Source organism: Phocoena phocoena, chromosome 9, assembly GCF_963924675.1.
Source record: "Phocoena phocoena chromosome 9, mPhoPho1.1, whole genome shotgun sequence".
NCBI classification, from domain to species: Eukaryota; Metazoa; Chordata; class Mammalia; order Artiodactyla; family Phocoenidae; genus Phocoena; species Phocoena phocoena.
The window spans coordinates 19,095,155-19,120,092 of NC_089227.1; the positions used below are offsets into that span (position 1 = coordinate 19,095,155).

Below are 24,938 nucleotides of genomic sequence, written 5' to 3' on the forward strand. Positions count from 1 at the left end.
TGCGTGATAGTAACTTCTGATTCTTCATTTAAAGAAGTCTTTGGGGACCAAAAATAGCTATGTTCTCAGTGTGCTCGACATTAAAGTTAGATAATTTTTATATAAGTCAACTTTATAGAAAATTGTGTCTACGTTTATTACATTTTTGAAGAAGGGTAGTCTAGTGAGTTATTAGGTTATGTAAATAACTAGCTAGATGAGTAGGTGGATGGTAGCCCTAATGCTGATAGTTTTAAAAATCTAATTCAGTTTTAATCTATTACAGGGATTTTTTTTGCCGTGTGTGTGTATACATGTGTATATACATATTCAGATGCTTTTGTCTGAAATTAATTTTTAGTCAAACTACATTTTGCTAGTAGCTTTCTACATATAACATGTGAGGTTTTTGTTTTGTTTTTGCTGTTGCAATAACTGAAATAGACATCAGGTATTATGATCTTTATTGTAAGGAATTGAGCCTCAGAGAGATTGATTTTCCCACTATGACAAAATGAGTAAATCTTTGAGAATTAAAGCCTAGGGAAGTGAAGGAGACAGTGCTTCTAAACAGAGCAGAAAGGTGTTTGTATCACATGTGATTAATATTTCTTGGGTGCCCAAAAATTAAGTTTGTGGGAGACACAAAGAAGGATAATAAATGTGCATTTCTTTCTTCCAGAGAGCTTATAATTTATTCTGGGAGGGGGATAAAAAAACATGTACATAGAAGTAATATTGTAAGGCTGTAAGTGAATGCTAGATAGTGCTGCTGAGAAGTTTAGAGTAGAAAGATCACTTTTGGATTGGACAAGAGGAGAGAACTTGAAGGTATCACCGGAAAGGTGAAAAATGGGGCCAGGCTATAGAGAATCAGGAGGATTTTTTTCTTTAAATGTTTCTAATTTATATACGACATGTTTGTTGTACAAAAATGAGTAAATAAAAAAGGAAAAATAATAGTAAAATTAGCTGACATCTTGTTTCCAATGGATAGAATTTATAGAGCTCTAAGAGGGAGGATAATATGACCAAAGGTGTGGGACTAGGAAAAAAAGCAAGACACAGTTGTGAAGTGTCACACCAGATTAGTTGAAAGTAACCGGGGTTATACTGTAGCAGTAGTAGCAGTCATTGTAGTTCTGATCTAGTACTAATACTGCCACCACCACACGTCACACCTTACATATGGTACCTAACATTGGTAGAGCATTTCCTAGCAGCAGGTCTAGGTTTATAGGGATGGACAATCAAAAATAATGATAGGCTGCTGATTTAGAGATCTACTAGCTACTCTGAGGCTTTGATTATAGATGAACAATGTCACCAGTCTTTGTTTTCAATAATGCCTATAATGTAATTAAACAATTTAGCCCCAAATGTATCTTAATTTTTAATGAAGCTAAATTCTTTTCAGCGTTAACAACCTCAGTCTTTTTATTCTTTATCTGTTCTAACTAGCAGTAATCAAAATAAATTTTGTGTATTTAAAACACTGCTTTAAATGAACTTTTATTTGATGAGAAATCATGTAGGACTTGATCTCAGTGATTTCATTTGGGACACAGAGGTGGGGCCGGGGGGCGGTACAAAGGGATAGTTACAGTCATCCCTCCATATTCGTAGGTTCTGCATCCACAGATTCAACCAACCACAGATTGAAAATATTCAGGAAAAAAAAAAATCCAGAAAGTTCAAAAAAGCAAAACTTGAATTTGCCTCACTGGCAACTATTTACATAGAATTTACAACTATTTACATTGTAGTAGGTAGTATAGGTAATGTAGAGAAGGTTTAAGTGTATGGGAGGATGTGCATAGGTTATGTGCAAATACTATGCTGTTTTATATAAGGGACTTGAGCATCCTCAGGTTTTGGTATGGAGGCGTGGTGGGTGGTATCCTGGAACCAATCTCCAGCAGTTACTGAGGGGTGACTGTATAACTAGCCCTAGGAAGTTTACCTTTACTTTTGTTTGGTCAGTAGAGTACCAAAGAAAATCAGATAACATATACCATGTTTAAAAACAAAATGTGGCAGAAATTGCATCCAAAAGAAAGGTATTTATCCCACGTGCCTTATATTTTTTCTTCCCATTATCTCTTAGAGACGTTTTCTATTTTTCTCCTTTTATTTATCCATCAAAACTGTACTCTTGCCCATAGGAATGACAATTTGTATTTAACCTGTACACACTTAATTTTTTAAGTGCAAAACAAGAATATGACCACATTTGTATTGGAAGTACTTGATATGAACACTAGATGGCAATATTGTTGCATTCTAGCTTTAAAACGAGCAGGAAAACCTAGCTTTACTTGTTAATATTGTCTTTGATATTTAGAGAGAGCTGTTTGTTAATTTAACACATTAGTTTATTTGCAAAACAAATTTGCCTGAAGATATTTAATGTTATGTGCGCACGCTCACACTTTTACACTTTCATGAAAATGTAAATAAAATTGGTAAGGAATTGTTTTGCATGAATATCTTCCACCTGGAACCAAATTGCTTTTTATTGGTTATAATATGTCTATATAAGATGGTAGAGTATTATTTTTCTATTCATTTTGTCTAACTGCAACTGTTTTAAGGATTTGCTTTACAGTAATGTGTTATTTTATAGCTTCATTTACCAGTTACATAATTATGTATAATTTTTCACATATAGTAAATTGATTAAATGTGGTATATACATTCAAAATCCTTTTGAAGTTCCAAAAAAAAATTATAAAAAAAAAAATCCTTTTGAAGCAAAAGTTTATTTCCATCACATTCATTTAAATCTGTTTAAATCTATTCTGTCATGAAGTTATAAAAATAGTAGCTTAAGGAATCTCTAATATTATTAAAAGTCCAATTGAGAATAATAGTCAAATTCATAATAGTTGAGTAATAGTAGTGTATTGTAGTTGGCATTCTTCTCAATTTCTTTATTCTTTACTAAATTTTAGATAAAATTCTACTCATTAACTTTTTAGTCTCATAAAAAAGTAAAGGAATAATAGCACATTTAACATTTTACAATAGGTTAATGCTCAAATTTATTGAACTGAAATATAGTTTTTAAATTCTTCTTAGACCTTTAAGATAATTTCATCTTATCCAAATCCTTATACAATTTTACATTCATGATCATGGGTCATTTAAAAAAATTTATTCAAATAAAAAAATGTAGCCTTTCTATATATACCTAAACTTCATGAATGATGAATCATTAATTCTGGTGTTTTCATTCTTTCTCCTGTCAGCATGAATAGAATGTAAATAGAATACCATTTATTTATAAGTGGTAGAATATAAATAGAATACCATTTATTTATAAGCAAGAAATGGTAATTTGTGTAGGTATTACCTTCAAAAGTTAGTTATGAGATACATTTCTGAGGACCATTTATTATCTTTAAAAGATATTGAATTGCCTTTTTTCAAAAGTATATTAAAACCAGGTTATGCTTTTCATTTATCTTTCTTTGTCTTGAAGAAAAATGATAAATTGTTTGGAAACTTTTGAATTGTTTATTTCATTGTTTTGATATTTCTGTATCTTCTCTTACTCAACCTGGCCTACCCCCTCCATACTCTTGTAGTTAGGTGAAGGCAGTAGGAGAACAGTTCTTTAAGATTGTCAGATATATCATTTATTTTAAAATAGTGGGACTTCTCTGGTAGCGCAGTGGTTAAGAATCCGCCTGCCAATGCAGGGGACATGGGTTCAAGCCCCGGTCCGGGAGGATCCCACATGCCGCGGAGCAACTAAGCCCATGCACCTAGAGACCGTGCTCCGCAATGAGAAACCACCGCAATGAGAAGCCCACATACCGCAACGAAGAGTAGCCCCCACTCGCTGCAACTAGAGAAAGCCCGCGCATAGTAACGAAGACCCAACGCAGCCATAAATAAATAAAAATAAAATAAAATGAAATATTAAGCCATATTGCTGTATATTTTCCCAGAGGATAAAATTGCTGAAGAGTTTATTTCTGAAATTATTGGTACAGGTTTCTAAAGTGACTTTTAAAAGGAAAATTATCTTTAAAAAGTTAAGGACATTCAATTACACATATACTTATATCACATATTATTGATTTTATTTGATCAGTTAGCATTTTGAGAAATTACTTTTGAAGGTAATTCACTGTAATTCTACAGTTTGGGAGGTTTAAAATAAGAAGTTCTTTTTTATTAATTGTAAGAAACAGTGCACTCTGAATTAATTTCAAGAAACAAGTGAAAAATGAGAAAAGGAGCATAGTTCTTTAGTTCTGTGTACCAAATCGACAAGTTGTATTTTTCAGTAATTTTTAATTTCTGAATCGTTTCCTATTTAGTTGTGCATAATTTAATAAGAAAAAAATTTAAGTTAAAATATCCTTTTAAATTTATTTTCAAGAGTATAAATAAGCATTATGGAGCTAAGTGTAGTAATATATATATATTTTCAAAAATACACATTTCCATTTTCTTTTGAACTCACAGCATGATACTATATATTAGAATATATTTGGACTTACGTTTGTTATATCAGTTTAATTTTTTAGTCATAAATAAACTTGATCTTTTCCCACAAGTGTTGCATTAATTGTAATAGCATTTAATTAACCTTATGCTTTTTGCTCTTTTAAGTGTTGGTTTATGGTAAGGATATATTTAATTATTTTGGGTTTTTAAAATAATTTTGTTTGTTTGGCTGGTTGTGTTGGGTCTTTGTTACTGCACGCAGGCTTTCTCTAGTTGCAGCGAGCAGAGGCTACTCTTCATTGTGGTGTGCGGGCTTCTCATTGCGGTGGCTTCTCGTTGCGGAGCATGGGCCCTAGAGTGTGCGGGCTTTAGTAGTTGTGGCTCGCAGGCTCTAGAGTACAGGCTCAGTAGTTGTGGCACATGGGCTTAGCTTCTCCGCAGCATGTGGGATCTTCCCAGACCAGGGCTTGAACCTGTGTCCCCTTCATTGGCAGGTAGATTCTTAACCACTGCGCCACCAGGGAAGCCCTACTTTGGTATTTTTGAAATGAATTTATCATTAATCAGAAAGCAAAATGATTTAGTTATTTTACGTGTGGAAGTTTTTGAAGTAGACGCTTAATCTCTAGTTTACTATAGCTGTAGGAAGATGTTTTTGCTATAAATTTTAGGGCAGGTTACATTTATATATTCAACCAAAAACAGATTTGGCATTTTTCTTCAGCTATAGGTAGATGTATAGAAAGAACATTTATATAATTTTCAGTTTTTTTTTAAGGTGAAGGGATTTTGTCTGTATTTATATAATTAAAAGTGTTTAAATGTAATTTAATTCAAGCTTCAAATTCACAGTCAGTATTGATCTTTTTTCCCATAGCTGGAATTAAAGTTTTCTTTGCTTAAAATTTCATTTAACAGATGTTTATTAAGGGCCTATTATGTTCCATGCTCTGTGTTATGTAAAGAGAATACAAAAGTCAAGAAAATGCAGTTCTTGCCCTCAAGGACCTTATGGTCAGTCTGTGGCTTCCTCTGCCCTTCATTAGTATTGTGTGCAACTTCCAGATTATACAAGAGTTAAAAAAAAAAAAAAAAATTCGTGCTAAAGGAACTAATACCTAAATACTTGAAGTGAAAACTAATACTTAAATTTGTAAAGTGAATATATAAAAATAGGATTTTTCACTTCAGTAGTCCATGATATTTGATAATATAGATATTTAAATGTCTTCTTCCAAGTAAAATAACAAACCTACTTGTTGAAATTTTCATTCTGACATTCCTTGAACTTAGTGTTATGGAGCACAATTGTTTGATGCCTATGTCATAACTAAATTTGGTTAATAATTAAATTATGACATTGGTATCAAACAATCAGTTAAAACTTGAAACTTAAGTTATGGACAATAAGTAGTATATTATGCATAGGATATTATATAAACTAAGTGGCTTTTCTTAAAGTTACATGGCTACATTTCAGATACCTTATGATTAAAAGTTATTATGTCACTCTTTTATATGCAGTATTTCAAACTACTTTTATAGATTTTTAACCAAAAGCACTTTAACCAAATAAACTCATTTTATAGACTTATAAAACATCTTTATCTTAAAAAATTTGTGTATTATATAAACTATAGTTGTTTGATTTATATTTTTTAAAAGGTAATTATATTTATCAAATGATAATCACGGAACTTCAGAAATCATAGTTGATGAAATACTATCCTTTGCATATATCACTTAGATAAGAATTTGAACCTTGTAAACATGAAACGTAATATCCTAAAATCTAGCTATATAAGATATTCATACGAAGTGATTTAAGTATGAGAATTAGTTTATAGATAATGAAGTTGGTGAACAAAAGGGGCAGTTTTCCTGAAAACAAATTCCCTGGTTACCAGAGTATTAGAAAATGTGAAAAGTTCTTCGTTTGCAATTTTTCTGTGTTTCATTTGACTTGTAGCAGCATTCCAATGTCTCTATAATATACAACTGAAATGCTTGATGCCTTTAAGGTAAATTATGTAAATCACAGGAAATATCCGAAATGCTAACATTTTCTAATAATCTTACTATGTTTTTTTCTTAATGACAACTGAAATTGTGAGGCATTCCATTCCATAGATAGTGCAAGAGCCTTACTTAATGCCTACTTTGCTGATGAATAGGTTAGCAGGGGTGCTGTTTGATAGAGGCGGGCTCTTCTCTAGCAGGGAAGAACCTTACCATCGTGATGCTCTGTCTCCACTGGTGCAGTAAATTAGATTCTGAAATCTCCTACTACCCTTGGTGTGGATGTATTACCATTCTGCCTCTCAGACCACTCTGTAGTAGGTGTCTATTTCAGGAGACTTTTTAAAAACCGTTTTGTCGTGCTTCATATTTGGAAAGAGTAAAGTTGAACTAAGATTTTCACCAGCTGCACTATTGTTGTAAGGAATACTAAGTATAACCAAGGGTAATAAAAAGCACAACTATATTTTACTCTGTTGCCCAGGGATAAAATCTTTCTCATTTTCATTTGTAAAAGGACAGTGTTTACCCCTACCTTTCTCCTGTCTTCCCTAAATCTGGTGTTAAATTTCTTCAGTGTAACCACTTCGCCTTTGTGAATGTATTAGCCCAGCAGTAGACATGTTTACTGAACTCTAGAGAAATGGAACCATTGCTTAAGGGTGACATGTAAAATACTGCCTAAGGGGTAGATATACTGCATAAATTATGCTTTCAACTGTTGAATAAAATAATATCTTGGAACCTTTTGTAGGCAATATTTTATGACTACCTTTCTAATAAATATACCAAATGTATACCCTTTTCACAATTTTGGGGGAAAAATACTGAACACCAATAAATTTTATTTGACTTTGCAAATATTTTGCTGAAAGCACACACAAAAAAGTTTATATGGGTATGTGCTTATACATGACTATCCAAGTAAATCTGTTAGTACAGAGACTATATAGGCAAATGCATACCTTAGAGCTTTATGACTGGATTGTTTTAATGAGGATAGGAGTTTTGATAAGAACAATTTAGGAGTTAAATGATTTGGAAAAAATCTACATTATGGAAATGTGTGCTACATTTTAAAATACTCTGTAAAAAGTTGATTAAAAGACATGTTGATGCTTAAGGGGGTTTCCAATGAGAAATTGTCCTGATTCCTTGTCAGCTCACAACTAATCTGAGTCCTTTGGAGGATATTGGCCTCATCTGCCCATAGTAGACATTTTTCATGAGCTGGTGCTACACCAAGTCCTTGTCCTTTCCCCTAGATGAGAAATTATGGTCCTTGTTCCCAAGTCACCTCTGGAACCTAAGGTGTTCTCTCACCTTGGCCACTGAATAGTGGTGGAGAGCTGAATTTCCAATAATTAGGAATAAGAAGGGGAACTAGGTTTATCTGGGAGTGTCTTGTGTATTCCCTTGGCTTCAAATGCTATGTGTATGCTGATAACTTTTTAATATTTATTTACTGATTTATTTTTTTGGTCGTGTTGGGTCTTAGTTGTGGCACACAGAATCTTTCGTTGCGGTACCCGGGCTCTTTGTTGCGGTGTGTGGGCTTCTCTCTAGTTGTGGCACACTGGCTCCAGAGCGTGCGGGCTCAGTAGTTGCGGTGCGCGGGCATGTGGGATCTTAGTTCCTCGACCAGGGATCGAACCGGCTTTCCCTGCATTGCAAGACCAATTCTTAACCACTGCACCACCAGGGAAATCCTTTGCTGATAACTTTTGAATTCTGTATTTCTAGTCCTTTTTCTCTATCTCTGGACCCAGACTGCCAACAGAACAATCAGACCTGAATGTGCCATGTTTATCAACACCTGATATATCCAAAACCAAAGTATTCCCTAAACCTTTTCCTGTGATTTTTTGCATCCTTACCTAAGTTTCAAAATTTGTCATTTACTTGTTCATCCTTTACTAAGCACATACTTCGTGGCGTGCACAATGTTAGGTACTAGAAAAAAAAGATAATAAAGTTTCTAGTTTTCAGTTTAGTTAAATGGGAAAATTGTCTCTGAACTCTCTTTTGTTTTCCCTTCACTTAGTTGTTCAACAAGCCCAGTCTGTTTTTCTTCCTAAACACAAATGTCTCAAACTTATTCCTATCTTCCCACCTCCACTGCCATTGCCTTAAATCCACAGCTTCATTACTTCTTAGTTAGACCATTGCAACACTGTCCTAACTGGTCTCCCTGACACTGACATCTTCAAATTCATTTTGCATACAGTCATCAGCAAAAATCTTAAAAAATAAATATGATTTTATTTTTCTGCTTACGCTTTTTTAGTGAGTTGCGTTATCTACAGAACCAAGTCTACATTTCATAGCATTTCTTGTGAGGCCCTTCAGAGACTAGCACTGTTTTCTGCCACTGTCTTTATTCATCTTGTACACCATTCACAGTAAGGTGCTTTCCTCGCTGAAAGCACACCCGTTTTCCTTGTTGTGTTGTTACATGTGCCGTCCTCCCCACTGTTGAACTGTCTTTTACGTTTCGTGGTCCACCCCCGAAATGCCATTTCTCAGTGAATTCACATTTTGCCTCCCTTCCTATTAGTCATTACCTTTTCTAAAGTCAGGTAATTGGATTTATCCATATCACTAGTATAGCACTTATATTGTGTTATTGCCATTGTATTATATGTTTGTCTCACCTGATACCCTGAATTCTTTGAGGGCACAGACTTTGTCTTCATTTTTGTGTCTCTTGCACTGTGCCTTGAACATGGGATTCACTCATTGAATGAATGACTTCCCATTCTTCTAAGCATGAAGTTAAGGTCTTCCTGGATACTAAAGATCTGCAGTCATCTGTATGCTAAAAAGTTCCAGAGGTTAGAGGTACTATCTTTAGTTCCTCTAGGTATAAAAATTCATATCACTTTTTGTTTATCTGAGTGTTTTGAAGAGTAACAGTCCGTTCGTTCCCTGCCCTTTTTTTTTAATACAAATTCACGGTGATGCTTTTTTAAAATAAATTTATTTACTTATTTATTTTTGGCTGCATTAGGTCTTCGTTGCTGCACGCAGGCTTTCTCTAGTTGTGGCGAGCGGGGTCTGCTCTTCGTTGCGGTGCGCGTGTTTCACATTGTGGTGGCTTTTCGTTGCAGAGCATGGCTCTAGGTGCATGGGCTTCAGTAGTTGTGGCATGCGGGCTCAGTAGTTGTGGCTTACGGGCTTAGTTGCTCCACGGCATGTGGGATCTTCTCAGACCAGGGCTTGAACTGTGTCCCCTGCATTGGCAGGTGGTTTCTTAACCAATGCACCACTGGGGAAGCCCCACTGTGATGATTTTTAAGTTGAATTACTTTAAAATAAGTTAAAATAAAAGAGAGTATTTCCCTCCCTTCTGTTGCTGCACTCACCACCTCTCCTTTGTATGCATAAAAATGTCGGTTGAACTCTTCTTGATATATGCTATATGTTCATGAATTATCACATTGCCTGAAATCAGATCAAATGTGTTGCTTGTTGGGTTGGGTGGACCTCATACACTGACATGTTTTTTTATTTAAATAATTTAATGTTTCAGATTGTAAAGCTCTTCCAAAACAAGCAGGATAGGATATTTCACAAATCAGTTGACATATATACTAACCTATGAAAGTATAAAAATAATGAGCATGTTAAAATTTAATTACAGTTGTAAATTGATTTCCTTTTGTTGGCAGAAAGAACATAGTTTATTAGCCCAGGAACAGGTTCACACTGTTTTAACATCAAGCACTTCCAGCTGAAGCTTGTTAGTGACTGCCTCTCGGATTAAGAAAAAAAATCCTCCCTGTGGTACATGAACTCCTATTGTTAAGACATAAATAATCAGCTCATCCCCTAGATGGATGAGAACAAAGAACATAATAGTACACAGAGCAAAGATTAACTAAGCAAATATTGTAGAACCCCATTAAAGATGTAAATTTTAAAACATTTTACGTTTAAGGAGGTTTTTAGCTTTTATTTTTCTTTGTGAATGCCTCAGTCATGACATAGGTGCTAGAAAAAAATAAATATTTTGGCTTTTGAATTAGGTAGACTGATTATTTTAAGCTAAAGTAAAATAAAATCCTTTAATTAGTGTCAATATGTTACATTTATATGTTTATGTATGTATGTGTGTGTGTGTGTGTGTGTGTGTGTGTGTATAAAGACTACGGAAATACTATTCTCTTTGATAGTAAGATGCTTCAGATTTTTAGTTTTGTTTGTTGATTTTAAACCAAGGAGTAAAAACCAGAATTTATATTTTGAGGAGAAACATCAATGGAAACATGGCTAAAACTTAGAGGTAAAGAGACTGACTTTTTGTACAACTTTCGTTTTAAACTTTATTCTGTATTTCCTAGCACAAAATCTAAACCCTCACTTTGAAAAAAAAAAACCCATTTTCTAGGCTAATTTTTTGTCAGTTGAATTTCATTCATTTGAATTTGAGCTTGATACAATAGACAACAAAAACAGCTGTGGAAAACAGTGTATACTTCCCTAAAGTCTGAAAATTATTGGTGAAGGAATATGTCTTCACAGGTAATAGAAACCAAGAAGAGGAGTAATAATTTCCCCACAGAAATTTAAATTTACTTAGGTAATTAAAATGGTATTTCTTGACAATTATTCCAGTGTTTCAGGAAAGACCTTTTCATATCTTTGCTTTAACATTTTTAATGTGTATGCTAACTTTTAATTTATTCAACTATTATATATTTTGTATGATTTATAGTCATGAATTTTTTTGGTAAATTATCTTTAATCCACAAATGTATAGGAAGTTTTGCTTTGGGATACCATTTTCAGTGTTGTCTAATAATTTCAGATTTTAAGAAATTGTGCTTTTTCCTCCACCTTAATTTATCTTTTAAAAATTAAACCTTAAAAACAGTAATTTTATGTCTAATATAATATGCAGGTTGATTTATGAAAAGTTTAAATGTCATAAGGTTAATAAATTCCACATTAATATTACTTTGGTAATATCAAACCTCTCATATCTGATAATTTTGTTCACAGGATTGTTGATTGTTAATTCTTAAGGCTATTACCTGTATCCCTGGGGCAGGACATTTGCCTTTGTTGAGATACTTCTTTATCCTTTTTGCTACAATTTCATTTAAGTTTTTTCCTCTGTTTTATCTGCAGTGCCTTTGCTGCTGGGTTTCTAACCTCCAGCAGACTCACAGTATCCCCTTTCATTGTGAAATGCTTTCAGAGTTTCTTTTTACTCACTTTTCCTTATTGGTGCCTTCTTCTGTAATGCTTTCCTTAGTCTGTCTCAATAAGATTATCTCTTCCCTATATTCTGCATCTCCCTTTGGGGTAGTGTAAGGAGTATAAGCTTTGAATTCAGATGGTATTCAAATCCAGTGTAACTCTTACCACTATTAGCTCAGTGATCTTGAATATTTACTAACCTCTCTGAAGATGTTTCCTTTTCTCGAAAAAGAGCCTAACTCATGGCTGTGCTGTTGTGAGGACTGAAGGAATCAAAGTGCCTAGTACACATTGTAAAGCAATTATACTCCAATAAAGATGTTAAAAAAATAAAATAAAATAAAGTGCCTAGTACAACACCTGTATCTATAGCCTGTAGATACAGATCTGTCGATGTCTATATCTAATCTGTAGAACCTGGACTCAATAACAGGTTCCACTCCCTATACTACTAATTACCCATGGTCACTGATATTCAGTAGAACTGACCATTCAGGAGTGAATGCCAGTTACATATGCGTCATTCTCAGGAACTTTGAAGAGCAGTAGAAGAAAAGATAAAAGCACTGACTGGGATCTTTACTACAGTAGTCATAGTCTTGGCAGACCACCTTCTAATATTCATGAGCACCCAAAATGAAGCATTATTTTGGCTAAGCATTTTTAATATGTTAAATATTCTTAGGATTAAGTACTTAATTTAAAGTGTGTCACGACTCTAAAATGTTTTCTAGTAAACCTCTTGCATGGTATATATGTTATATTCTTTTTCATTGGGACTTTTGGATTAATAATTTGAAACATCTGCTAACATGTCCAACATATTAATTTGTTAGGGGTGACTGACTAGGGGCTGATAATGCCAGTCATCCTTTTATGATGTCTGTTTTCTCATCTGTGAAATGAGGCATTGATCTCCAAGGATTCCAGTCCTGATGGGCTAGCTCATAATTTTATTTCATAATAATTTTTATAGTGGAACACTTTAGTATTTAATAAGTTTTGAAGTGCATTTGGTTGCTGTAGCCTCCAAACAAACAAAAACAAAACTTTCACCATTGAAAAAAATAGAAATAAAAGGTAGAATTTGGGGAAATGTAGAACACTGAGGTTGGGATTTATATAATAGCAGTTTTGCTGTAATCCTTCTATGCTTTAGAGGAGGTGATAAGTTGTACTAGCCACAGGTTTGGAGCAACATTGTGGTATTTTTATGGACTCACAGCATGAAACCAGCAGCTACAAATCCTCCTTGTGGCTGAACCACAAGTCACAACTAATTATCTGGCTTTCAGTGGGAAAATCTGTAATCTATGAACTTTAAAAAACCCATATAGCCTCACCCCAGTGACCTATCAATATTGAAATAATATTCTCAAACTTGCCCACTTTGAGCAATATTTTATCAAATAGTTTCTTTAAAATCCCTGTAAATAAAGGTCAAAAAATGTTTTTATTTCTATGAGTAGGTTTAAGTATCTACTTCATAGATCCTTAAATATTTTGAGATAAAATGCCTTCTGGCAGTTGATAAGGTCTTTCTCAAAGCCCTCTATATTTTGTGTATTTTAACAGTGTTATTTTTTAATTAAGAAAGTTTTTTGAGTTGCTGTAGATGCATGTGCAGTTGAAAGAAATAATAAGAGCTCTTTCTTGCTGCATGCCCTTCACCCAGTTTCACAGCCAGGAAATGGCCATTGATGCGATCTACTGATCTTAATCAAATTTTCCACTTCTACACGTATTCATTTTTGTGTATGTCTGCATGTTTGGTTATTTGAAATTTTATTCTGTGTGTAGGTCTGTGTATCTCTCTCCACAGTCGATATATCAGTTCTACCATCACAAGGACCCCTCCTTTTATAATGACACCCACCTCTCTCTTGCCTGTTCCCCTAATCCCTGGCAACCACTAATCACCTCTAAAAATTTTGTCATTTCAAGAGTTTGTATAAATGGAATCATACAGTATGTAACATTTGAGATTGGCTTTTTTTTCACTCACCGTAATTAATTCCTTTGAGAGTCATCCAAATTGTTGCATGTACCAATAGTTCATTCTTTTTTTACTGCTGAGTTGTATTCCATGATATGGAATATACAGTTTGTTTAACCATTCACCCATTGAAGGGTATCTGGGTTCTTTGCAGTTTTTGGCTATCACAAATAAAACTACTATGAATGTCCATATACAGGTTTTTGTGTGAACATGCCCAAAGGGTGCAATTTCTGGGTAATACGGTAATTGCAATGTTTAGTTCTGTAAGTGGTTATCAGTGTTTTACTACTTCCAATGAAATACGATAACCTTACTTACGTTTAGGTTATTTTAACTTTCCCACTTTTTAAATATCATTGTCTTGATTATCAGATGGTGTCAGTTTTTAATCAAAGATGATTTAGAAAACTCATGAGGCGATAGTCTACTTTATCCATACTTCTGCTCTTTCCGTTCTTTATTCTGTCTTGATGTTTAAGGTGCCTTCTTTTATTATTCCCCTTTTTTTTAAAGAACTCCATTTAGCCATGCTTCAAAGGTAGGTCTCCTAGTGACAGATTCTTTAGTTTTCCCTTATTTGAGAATGTCTTTATTTCCACTTCATTCACGAGGGATAGTTTTGCCAGATACACAACGTACAACTGCCAGCCTTTGGGCAGGACTCCTGTTCAGTCCAGGAGAGAAATAAGCCTACCTGGGTAGCTTTCTATTCTGGATTGGGTGTCAGGAGATGCTGAGCCTGGGTCACCTTGTGCTGTTGGGTGGGGATTCTTCAGACTTCCTGCCTCTACATTATTCCTCCATTCCTGGGTCCTTAAGCAGTCTGCCTTCCTCTTTCCACCTTTCAGAGTCCTTTGGTTGCTATTTAGGTTATTTCCAGGGTTTATAGTTGCACGTAGCAGGGAAGAACCGTAAATATGAATCTGTGCCATGTTATCTGGACCAGAAGTCCTCCTGTATTTTTTTTTTGATATATTTTCTTCTGGCTAGGCTTGTTGTTAGTATTTGTTTATGAAATATGTTTTAGGGTTATTTTAGCTCAGTTGGATGAAAAGCTTTCTGTAAATTGGTCAGTGCTAAAAAAGATTTCAAATATATTTTGCCATTATTTAGAGAGCTTTGCCCCAACAAAGATTAAATCTTTCTAAGACATCAATTTTATAGCCTGCAAAATATTCCAGTTAATTCTTATTTGCTGGAACTAAATCGCTTCCTTCATTTGGGGTCTTAACAACAGTAGTGACTCTTGTGTGTCGTTTTTGTTACTAAATCCTCGGCTGCTGCAGCAGATGAGAAAGACTCTGATTCCACCTCTATCTTATGTTTGCACACACTCACATACAAAACTGAGTCTGGTCCTGAGTACCCTTACTGTCTACAGACTTTGCCATAATCCTACTGACCATATCAAAATATTTAGACATTAATGCCAGCCTGCAGATGTGACCTCGTCATTTTGTCGTGAACATTTAATGTTGGGCAAGGAAGTAAATCAGTATTTTCCATGATGCTATTCATCTTTGAATGCACAGTACCTAGACCAAGTCCTCAAGAGTTTCATGGCTCTGCAGTGGGAAATAAAAATTAGATAATTTTAAGGATTCAATAATGGAGAGGAAGGTGGGTATTCTGGTACTTACACATGTATAGAAATAATTTTCCAAAAGTTTCATATATTTTTTCCAGAATTTTTCATCTAGGCATAAATTAATATGTTTGAGATTCAAAATGTTGAACCCATAAGTTAATCTTTGTATTTGATTTTTTCAGTTTTACTCCACATTATTTTCATAAACTGGCAAAGTACTTTTAAGTTGTTTGTATTTGTACACTGCTTTATGTAACATTCTCCTAAATTATGTATTTGTATGTTAGTTTTGTTCATATGGTAAGTTCAAGGAGTAAAAGATCTCTGAGGGCTTCCTTGGTGGCGCAGTGGTTGGGAGTCCGCCTGCCGATTTGGGGGACTCGGGTTCGTGCCCCGGTCCGGGAGGATCCCGCGTGCCGCGGAGCAGCTGGGCCCGTGAGCCATGGCCGTTGGGCCTGCGCGTCCAGAGCCTGTGCTGCGCAACGGGAGAGGCCACAACAGTGAGAGGCCCACATACCGCAAAAAAAAAAAAAAAATCTCTGAAATTAGTGTTTTTTAATGTGAAAAATAACATTACAATTTGTTTTCACTTTGGTTTAGATTTTTTGTGTATAAGCTTCTCCTAAATCAGACCCTACCCTCCCACCCCCCAACAAATTGAGCAGTCATCTTACTAATATTTTGGTAATGCTTTTTGACTGCTACATCTTAAAGTGGTACTATATCCTTTGTGTAATTTATGTGATTCATTTATCATGGAATCTTGGTAGAACTGAAAGTGATTCAAGGGACTGTCTGTTTCAACTTAATTGCCTTTGGTAATTTGCTGTAACTAATATGGTAAAAGTAATAAGACAGATATCTGAAAATATTCTTTAAATTCTAACTTAACTAGATTAATGGTTTTGTGTTTATGAAGAAAATGGAAGAAGAGCAAATATAGCATACAGTTTGGATTAAAGAATTGAATTAAATATGTGAGAGTATTTGAATCACAGGAAAGTAGAAGTTATAAGAAATAGTATAAGGAAATGCCAGTGGGAAAGTAAAATGTAAGTAATGTCTTCTATATTAAAAGAAAAAGAACTACTAAAGAAATCTATTTTTAATAATAAAGGGAGATTAGTCTGTGAGTTTCAAATGTCTATTACTAACCTACTTTAGCAAATGAATTCCTGGTAGAAAGATAGAAAGGAATGAAGTTAATGAGTATATTTTGTCATAGGAGACGATGTCACCTCTTTTCTATGTAGCCTCCCATTCATTAAACTTTCAGACCTACTTTCTCATCATGATCCCTACCTGTTTCTAAACTGGGAAGGAAAATGAGTTTGTCCTGACTTACAGCAGTACTCAGTTTCCCCCAAAGATTCCATTATTCCTTGGCTGTTCATCCTGTTCTGTGTCTCATCCCTTCATAGTAAAGGTCTCAAGCCACTCAGCTCGTGAGAGATAGGAGCTCAGGGCCTCCATTCTGTCATTACTCAGTGAGCCCTTCTTTAAATCTCTTTTTAATTCTCTTTTGTCTGCATGAAGACACCTTCATCATTTTTCTTTCTCTTTAGTTTGCTTCATGTATCTCATTTTGTCCTTTGACTTTTAACCTTCCCATATTCTTCTGTTTTAGATGTATCTATCCTAAACAGTATATAGTTGGATTTATTTTTTCAGTCGCTTAATCTTTGCCTTTTATTTGCAAAAGTTAGTTAACTTTTAATATAATTACTAATGTAATTTTGTTTATATCTATTATCTTGTTATATACTTTATATTTGTCTTACCTATTTTTGTTTCTTCTTACTTTCTTTTGGATTTTTCTAGTTCAGGTTTCCCCTTCTAATTTAGAAGTACATACACTTGTTTCTATTCTCTTAGTTGTTACTATACTATTATAACATTCATACTTATCAAAGTCAAAATTTAGTGAGTACTTTTATTCTCTCAGATACCATAGGACCTTGGACATTTTAACTTCATTTTGTCCACTCCCAATTTATGTATTACTGGTATTGTGCACTTTAATCCTATTTTTAAACCCATAATATAGTATTGTTATCACCTAAACAGGCAAATTAATCTAGATTTACCATCACATTTACCAGTTTCTTTGTTCTTCATTCCTTCTTGCACTTCAGACCTTCCAACTTGGATTCCTTTACTTTTCACCTGGAGGTAATTTTAGGAATTTGAGTGAATAGGGATCTTTTGATAGCAAACCTTTGGTTGTTCTTAGTTTGGAAATGTGCCTTTTATTTCATTCTCAGTCTTAAACGATTGTTTTTTCTGGCCATACGGTTCTGAGTTAACAGTTACTTTCTTCAGTATGTTGAAAATACACCGCTATTTTATGTCTGTCGTCGTCGTCCTTTTTTTGTTTGTTTTTTTTAGAGAATACTTTATTAGTTTCTGTAATCAAACCGATGTAGGTAAGACCTTACATATTTAATACAGTGCATTACCCCTGTACAAATGGAAAAAAATCATGTTTAACATTTCTAGACCAGTATGGCTGTTGATTTCTGTACCATGCCAACCCAACACGGTACAACTGGGATACTTCTCCAAAGTTGACAGCACAGCTAAAGTTTCCAGAAATTCAAATTATATATATATGTAGACAGATTTATTTATTTATATAAAAAGACCAATAGCAGTATGTTATGCATCAATAGCAGCAACAGCTTTTCCAGGTTCTGCAGGCATCTGAACAAAATTAGAGAGACATCCAGCACACTTCATTAAAAAAAAAAAAAAAACCTGAGAAAACAGCAAATTCTGTTACTGTTGTGGTACCTGGCACCATTTTTTTTTTTTAAATTAGCTTCTCAATTATCTGTCATCGTTGTTCTTAAAACAGCTGTCAGTCCAGTTGCCATTCCTGTGAAGATAATCTGTTTTTCCTTTTCTAGCTACTTTTAAGAACTTTTTATCTTTGGTGTTCTGTACTTTCACTATGATGTTTCTAGGTATGGATTTCTTTTGATTTCTCCTTGTTTATATTTATTTGGTCCTTTAATTCTGTGATTTGGTGTTTTTTATCTTTTTGAATGAATTTTCATCCATTGTCTTTTCAGATATTACTTCTGCCCTTTTCTTTCCATCTCTGTTTTCCTTCTTGATCTTTGATTAGGAATATGTTAGATCTCACTTTGTCTTTTCTATTTTTTAACCTCTTTCATATTTTCTCTTTTAACCTCTTTAGTTTGCATTCTGTATCATTTCTTCAGAACTATCCTCATATTCCTTAATTTTCTCTACATCTGGGTCTAATCTGCCATTATAACTTATAATTTGTTATATTTTTCATACAGGTTTTATTGGTCAACTCATTTTTTTAATCTACATCATTTCCTGGTGAAATTGACACATTGAGTGTTTCTCCAAAGTAATTTATATATGTGCACATTACTTTTCTTGACCTGTTCAGAAGTATTTTTTTAATTAAAATATAGTTGGTTTATAATATTATGTTAGTTTCAGGTGTAGAACATGGTGATTTAATATTTTGGGGTGTTATACTCCATTTAAAGTTATTATAAAATATTGGCTATATTCCTTGTGCTGTACAATATATCCTGTAGTTTATTTTTTATTTATTTTATACATAGTAGTTTTTACCTTTTAATTCCCTACTCTTGTCCCTCCCCTCTTCTCTCTCCCCCCACAGGTAACCAATAGTTTGTTGTCAATATTTATAAATCTCATAAAGATATTTTAAATCTGCAGATAGTTTTATTTTTTATTTTCTAAACAAGCATGGCTCATTATTCAGAAAGCTATAGGATATATATATGTGTGAAACTGTTCTCAGATAAAATATAGTGAGTTTTCAGTAAATTAATGGGCTGTTAGAAAAGAAACCTATTCATTAAATTTGAAATTAAAAAATAGTGCTAATACATGGTAATAATATAAATAGTAGCTCATATTATTGAATACTAACTGTGTTACAGGCACTGTGTTAAGTTGCTTTACAGATGACCTCATTTAATGAGCACAATACTATTTCAGACATTTTTCTTTTTTTTTTTTTTGCGGTACGCGGGCCTGCCACCACTGCGGCCCCTCCTGCCGCAGAGCACAGGCTCCGGACGCGCAGGCCCAGTGCCCACGGCCCACGGGCCCAGCCGCTCCGCGGCACATGGGATCCTCCCTGACCGAGACACAAGCCCGCGTTCCCGCATCGGCAGGCGGACTCTCAACCACTGCACCACCAGGGAAGCCTTATTTCACAAATTTTTAACAGCCAACTTAATTTTCTGTTTCATTTAACTGAACTCCTAAACTAGGTAAATGGGAGCACATTTATAAAAATGCTGAGTAACTTGACATGTTTTTACCTTTTCATCAACTTTACTCATATGTGCATATAAAACATTACTAAGAAAATCATTAACAGAATGACAGCTGGACAACTACACCTCCACAGTACTTACAGCACATACCAGATTTCCAAGTTAATGGGTAAGGATCCCTTGGTCCTGTTGGCTGGAGGCACACTGACAGGTCTGTTCTCTTGAACACTCCTTTTTTTACAGATCATCCTCATTCTTTTAACACATTCTTTATTCAGGCAAGATTATAATACAACTTATTAGAAGTTAGCTCTCAGCTATGATCGCATTTTAGTCATGCTTTTCATAAGTTTTGGAATTGTAGTTAGGAGACCTAAATCCTAGTCAAGTAAGTTTCTATCATTATCTAGTCATTATCACTTTGGACAAGTCACTGAACATCTCAGTTTCTACATTGGTTAAATTAATTATCTGAATCTAGCAATTTTTTTAATGCTGAGGTTGGCAAACTTTTTCAGTAAAAGGCCCACATAGTCAATATTTTAGGCTTTGCAGTCCAAGAGACAAAATGGAGGATAGGATATAAGTGTGTGTATAAGTAAGAGAAAACTCTTGTCTCACTCCACCTTGTTTGCCTATGATGGGTCATCCCATTTTGTGGGCATGTTTTTCACTCATTTGCCATCAGCTGAAGACATTCTTGGGACAAAGAGGGAAGGGGCTTGGCAGGCAGGACAGGCAGAGTGACCACTGTGGTCAGTTTCACTCTTTGCCACAGTGGCATTCGTGTCCCTGTGCCCTCTTTCCCCCTGAAGAATCCAGCTTTCTCATCAAATTTCAAAGGATTGGTAGTATACAGACCATATTCTGTGATATCCCCCCCTTAAAAAAAAATCAAAAAAATACTAGAGGAACTTTATGAGTTGAAAATTAAAGAAGAATTCTAAAATAGCTTGGGGGCTGAAGAAAAAATTAAAATGGAAATTAGAATATAAAACTATTTCCAAGGTAATAGAGTAAAACAATAGAATGAAAAAATATTATAATTCATACCTTTTTTCTATCTTTTTCAAGTGTTTTCTCGAATGTCTACATCTCAGTGGGGATTAATTTTTTTTTTTGGCTGCACCGCACGGCATGTGTGACATTAGTTCCCCCACCCGGGATCAAACCCACACCCCCTGCGTTGGAAGTACAGAGTCTTAACCACTGGACCACCAGGGAAGTCCTCAAATTATTATAATTCAGTTCAATAAAAGGCAAAGGAGGGCTTCCCTGTTGGCGCAGTGGTTGAGTCCGCCTGCCGATGCAGGGGACACGGGTTTGTGCCCCGGTCTGGGAAGATCCCACATGCCGCGGAGCGGCTGGGTCCGTGAGCCATGGCCGCTGAGCCTGCGCGTCTGGAGCCTGTGCTCCGCAACGGGAGAGGCCACAGCAGTGAGAGGCACGCATACCGCAAAAAAAAAAAAAGTCAAGAAAGGAATAAGACACATAGAAGGAGAAACAGAAAGCTTGACATAATGGTAGAAATAAAATTTTAGAATATCTTTACAGTGAAAGCAAATGGAGTATATAGTCCAGCCAAAAGGACTGTTGTTAGACTGACTATAAAAAGAAAATCACACTACATGTTTATGTGAGCACTATCTAAAGTTAAGAAAATACAAAACCTGAAAGTAAAATGATGAAAAGTACATAGGAAAAAAGATAAGCACCTAAAAGAATGCTGATATAGGTATATTAACACTAGAAAAAAACACACTTTAAGGCAAATCCATTACTTTTGAAAAAGACCATTAGATAATGAAAAGATTTAATTTGTCAGCAAAACATAATTTTAAATTTATGCATCAAATAACAGATTCAAAAATATAAAGCAAAAACTAACAATTATAAAGAGAAAAAGACAAACTTCTTATAAGGGGAGAATTTTAGTACCTCTCTCAAGTAGATAAAAAATGTTTATAAGATTTCAACAACACAAACAAGCTTGATCTAATATATATATGTAGAATGGAGAGTGTAACGTTAAGCTTCAAAATACATGTTCTTTTCAACACATAGAACATCTATAAAAAGTGTTTCGGGACTTCCCTGGTGGCGCAGTTGTTAAGAATCCGCCTGCCAGTGCAGGGGACGTTGGTTCAAGCCCTGGTCCGAGAAGATCCCACATGCCGCGGAGCAACCGCACACAACTACTGAGCCTTGGCTCTAGAGCACACGAACCATGACTACGGAAGCCCGCATGCCTAGAGCCCGTGCTCCGCAACAAGAGAAGCCACTGCAATGAGAAGCCTGCTCATCGCAATGAAGAGTAGCCCCCGCTCGCAGCAACTAGAGAAAGCCTGTGCACAGCAACAAAGACCCAGTGCAGCAAAAAATAAATAAATTTACTTAAAAAAAAGTTTCAAGACATTTTTGTCTTAAAAGACAAAAATGTAATTTATAATTTGTAATATTAGAAATTAAAGTCTTAGCCTTTTGAATGCAGAGCTTCATATTTCGATCTATTGATACAAAATGTTTTTCTAATTGAAAAAATATTTTATATTTGCTAAATGTATTTTATATACATAAAATACTGTGGTAATCTATCCTTGTGTTCATTTAAAAAATTGTTTATAAAGTAATGACAGCTGACTGAACACTGCATAACAGTTTTCCCTGTGAAATTGTAATGGGAGGGAGTTCCCTGGTGGTCTAGTGGTTAGGATTTGGTGCTTTCACTAACGTGCCTGGGTTCGATCCCTGGTCAGGGAACAGATCTTGCAAGCTGTGTGGCGCAGCCAAAATAATAAAAATAATAAAATTTAAAAATTGTAATGGGAAACATAGTGGAGTCTTTGCAGCATAATATGGTGAGCAAGGACTCTAGGTTTGAATTCTTGTTAAGCCACCTCCAGTTCTGGGATCTGAGGAAAGTTACTTAACGTCTCTAAGGCTCGTTTATAAAATGAGTATGATAGTGTCCACCTTGTAGGGTCAAGAGGAATAAATGAGATGCTGTGTATAGGTACTTGGTACGAAGCAAATCACTACTACTATTACTGTTTTTATTACTCAGAATGTTTACTGCATCTCAAGGTATTGATCTCAAGTTAAGTGAGCATTTTTTTATTCCTAAGACACATGATTAGGTATTACGGATACTGTAACTCTTATCCCTTATATTGCCACAGGCAGTTACAGGTCACCAAGTCTCCAGATCTTCTTGCCATTGCTGGCTTCTTTTTTTGGTTGGCCTGCAGGAGATGAGAATAAAAAATTGGGAGAAGAGAATGGGCTACTTAAAGAATTTCAGCTCTTGGGTCAGCTTTCTTTCTTGGATTTCAGAGCATTTAACACTTTTGTTGGCCTTATGCATGTGAAGTTATTTTGATTTTGACCTATCAAGATACACTTTTGCTTTTGCCAATATTAATCCACCCGGTGTTTTCCTGACTACCTAGTTGGTGATCAGTTTTAAAAGAAGACTAAGTCCAGGTCTGAAGGATGTATTTCTTACCTAACCAGATACCCAACTCTGAAAAAGGCCCACTTTCACATTTTAACTGCTCAGTTCTCAAGGGAGTACAGATTTGCTATTCTGAGCTATTTAGATAGAAACTTCATAAATTTTTTATGGAGAGAAGGAATGTCCTTTGTTTATAGTTTTTAAAGGTTAGCAGTCATGTGTGTGTCATTAAATGAAATAAATTTGTCTCTAGTGGAGTCCTTAAAGGTTGATCATTGGTTTAACTAAGACTTTAAGCATATGTACAAATTTGTATATACAGATTTCAAAGTAGTCATATTCTTTGCAGATGTCCTTGTGAATTCAGTTATATATCTTTATCAAAGTATAAAATGTTTCAGAAACAAGGGCATCATGTAATCTGATTAAACCATTTTCTCATAAAAATGCTTTCTTTTTTTTAGATTACCTCTTTAGTGACTCTTCAGCTATTAACCCTGGTTGGCCATGATGATCAGCTTGATGGACCAAAATACAAATGCACAGTATCTCTGGACTTCATCAGAGCTATTGCTAGGTAAGTGTAGAATAATTGTTAACTTAAATGTCTTGAATTATGTAAATGATATACTAAATATAAAAATTAATCTTTCTAATGTAATGTCATTAGTCATTTAAGCAAGAAAAGGTCATTTTAGTGCCAAGAATGCATAAGTTTCACTGTAGAATGATCCCTCTCATTAAATTTACAAATGACATAAAATTGGGAGAATTAGCTAACATGTTATATGGCAAAAAATCAAGATTCTGAGAGACCTTAACAGACTGGAATAATGGTCACATAGTAGGTAGGATTTAATGGGCAGTTGACTACAAAAACCTAGTATGTACTGTAGTGTATACAGAAGTCAAAATACAATTACACGTGAAACTTATATAATGTTAAAAACCATTGTTACCTCAATTAAAAAAACAAAAAAAACAAAAAAACCTCATAGGTACTAAAACAAGATGGAAGAGACCTGGCTTAAGTTCTAAGTATTTTAGATGACTGCAGGGTTTTAACAGTCTTGGTGTCTTGTTCAAGGGATATAATAGGTCTACTATGTGTTGCCATAGGCAGATCAAATGTGGTATGCTGTGCTGTGCTTGGAGTTTTAAAAGGGGGCATTAATGAATGGGTACATGCTGAGGGGGCAGGAGGAGAGTAGTAGAATGAGGAACCATGTCACATCTGTGAGTGAGGGGCAAGGTGTGAGAGAAAAGGCTTAGGAAGGATATGGTAACCACCTCAGAGGCTGTCATGTGCAAAATGGATGAAACTAATTCTCGATAATTCTAGAGCATTAGAAATTCAAGGGAGGAAAGTATGTCTGTCAAAATGAAAGCTATCTAAAAATGTAACGAGTTTCCTCATGAAGAGGTGTACTTGCTGTTAGGCAAAATGTTCCAGCCATTATGGTTGCAACTGGATAACAGTTTGTCAAGACTTGTAGTAGAAGAGGTAGTGTGTGGGTAGCCTGGTAGGTGGAATAAGACAGGCCATAATGCAGTGTCTTCCCAACCTTTTTGAATATGATGATTCCATTTTAAAATCCTTTTAAAATTAATCATGGAAGTATTTTTGTATATTTCAAAATTAATAATATATAGGCATGGAACATTATTCAGCCTAAAACCAGTGCTTGACATAGGTATGGATTTGCAGATCTCCTCTAATGAATTTTACAGTTTCTTAAAGTTTCTGAAGTCCACAGCTTGGCAGCCTCTGCCCCGAAGTCTCTTCTGAATTAAAAGTTCTGTGATACTGTGAAGCAGGTATTGAGACATTTTGATGACATGTAGACTCTGAAACTTGAAATGAGGGTTTTGAAATGTGTTGTTATGATAAAACTGGGCAAACTTTTACACTGAGGAAATTGAGCAGAAACTTTTTTG

The 24,938-nt window shown here is 34.8% G+C and overlaps 1 protein-coding gene across 1 annotated transcript in view; it reads left to right on the plus strand.

Moving 5' to 3' along the window:
• ORC5 (origin recognition complex subunit 5) overlaps positions 1-24,938 on the plus strand; it is a 73,578-nt gene that overhangs the window by 40,711 nt on the left and 7,929 nt on the right. The window contains exon 13 of the mRNA XM_065883671.1: positions 23,465-23,577. Within this exon, the coding sequence (XP_065739743.1) occupies positions 23,465-23,577 (113 nt within the window). The remainder of the gene's footprint in view (positions 1-23,464; positions 23,578-24,938) is intronic.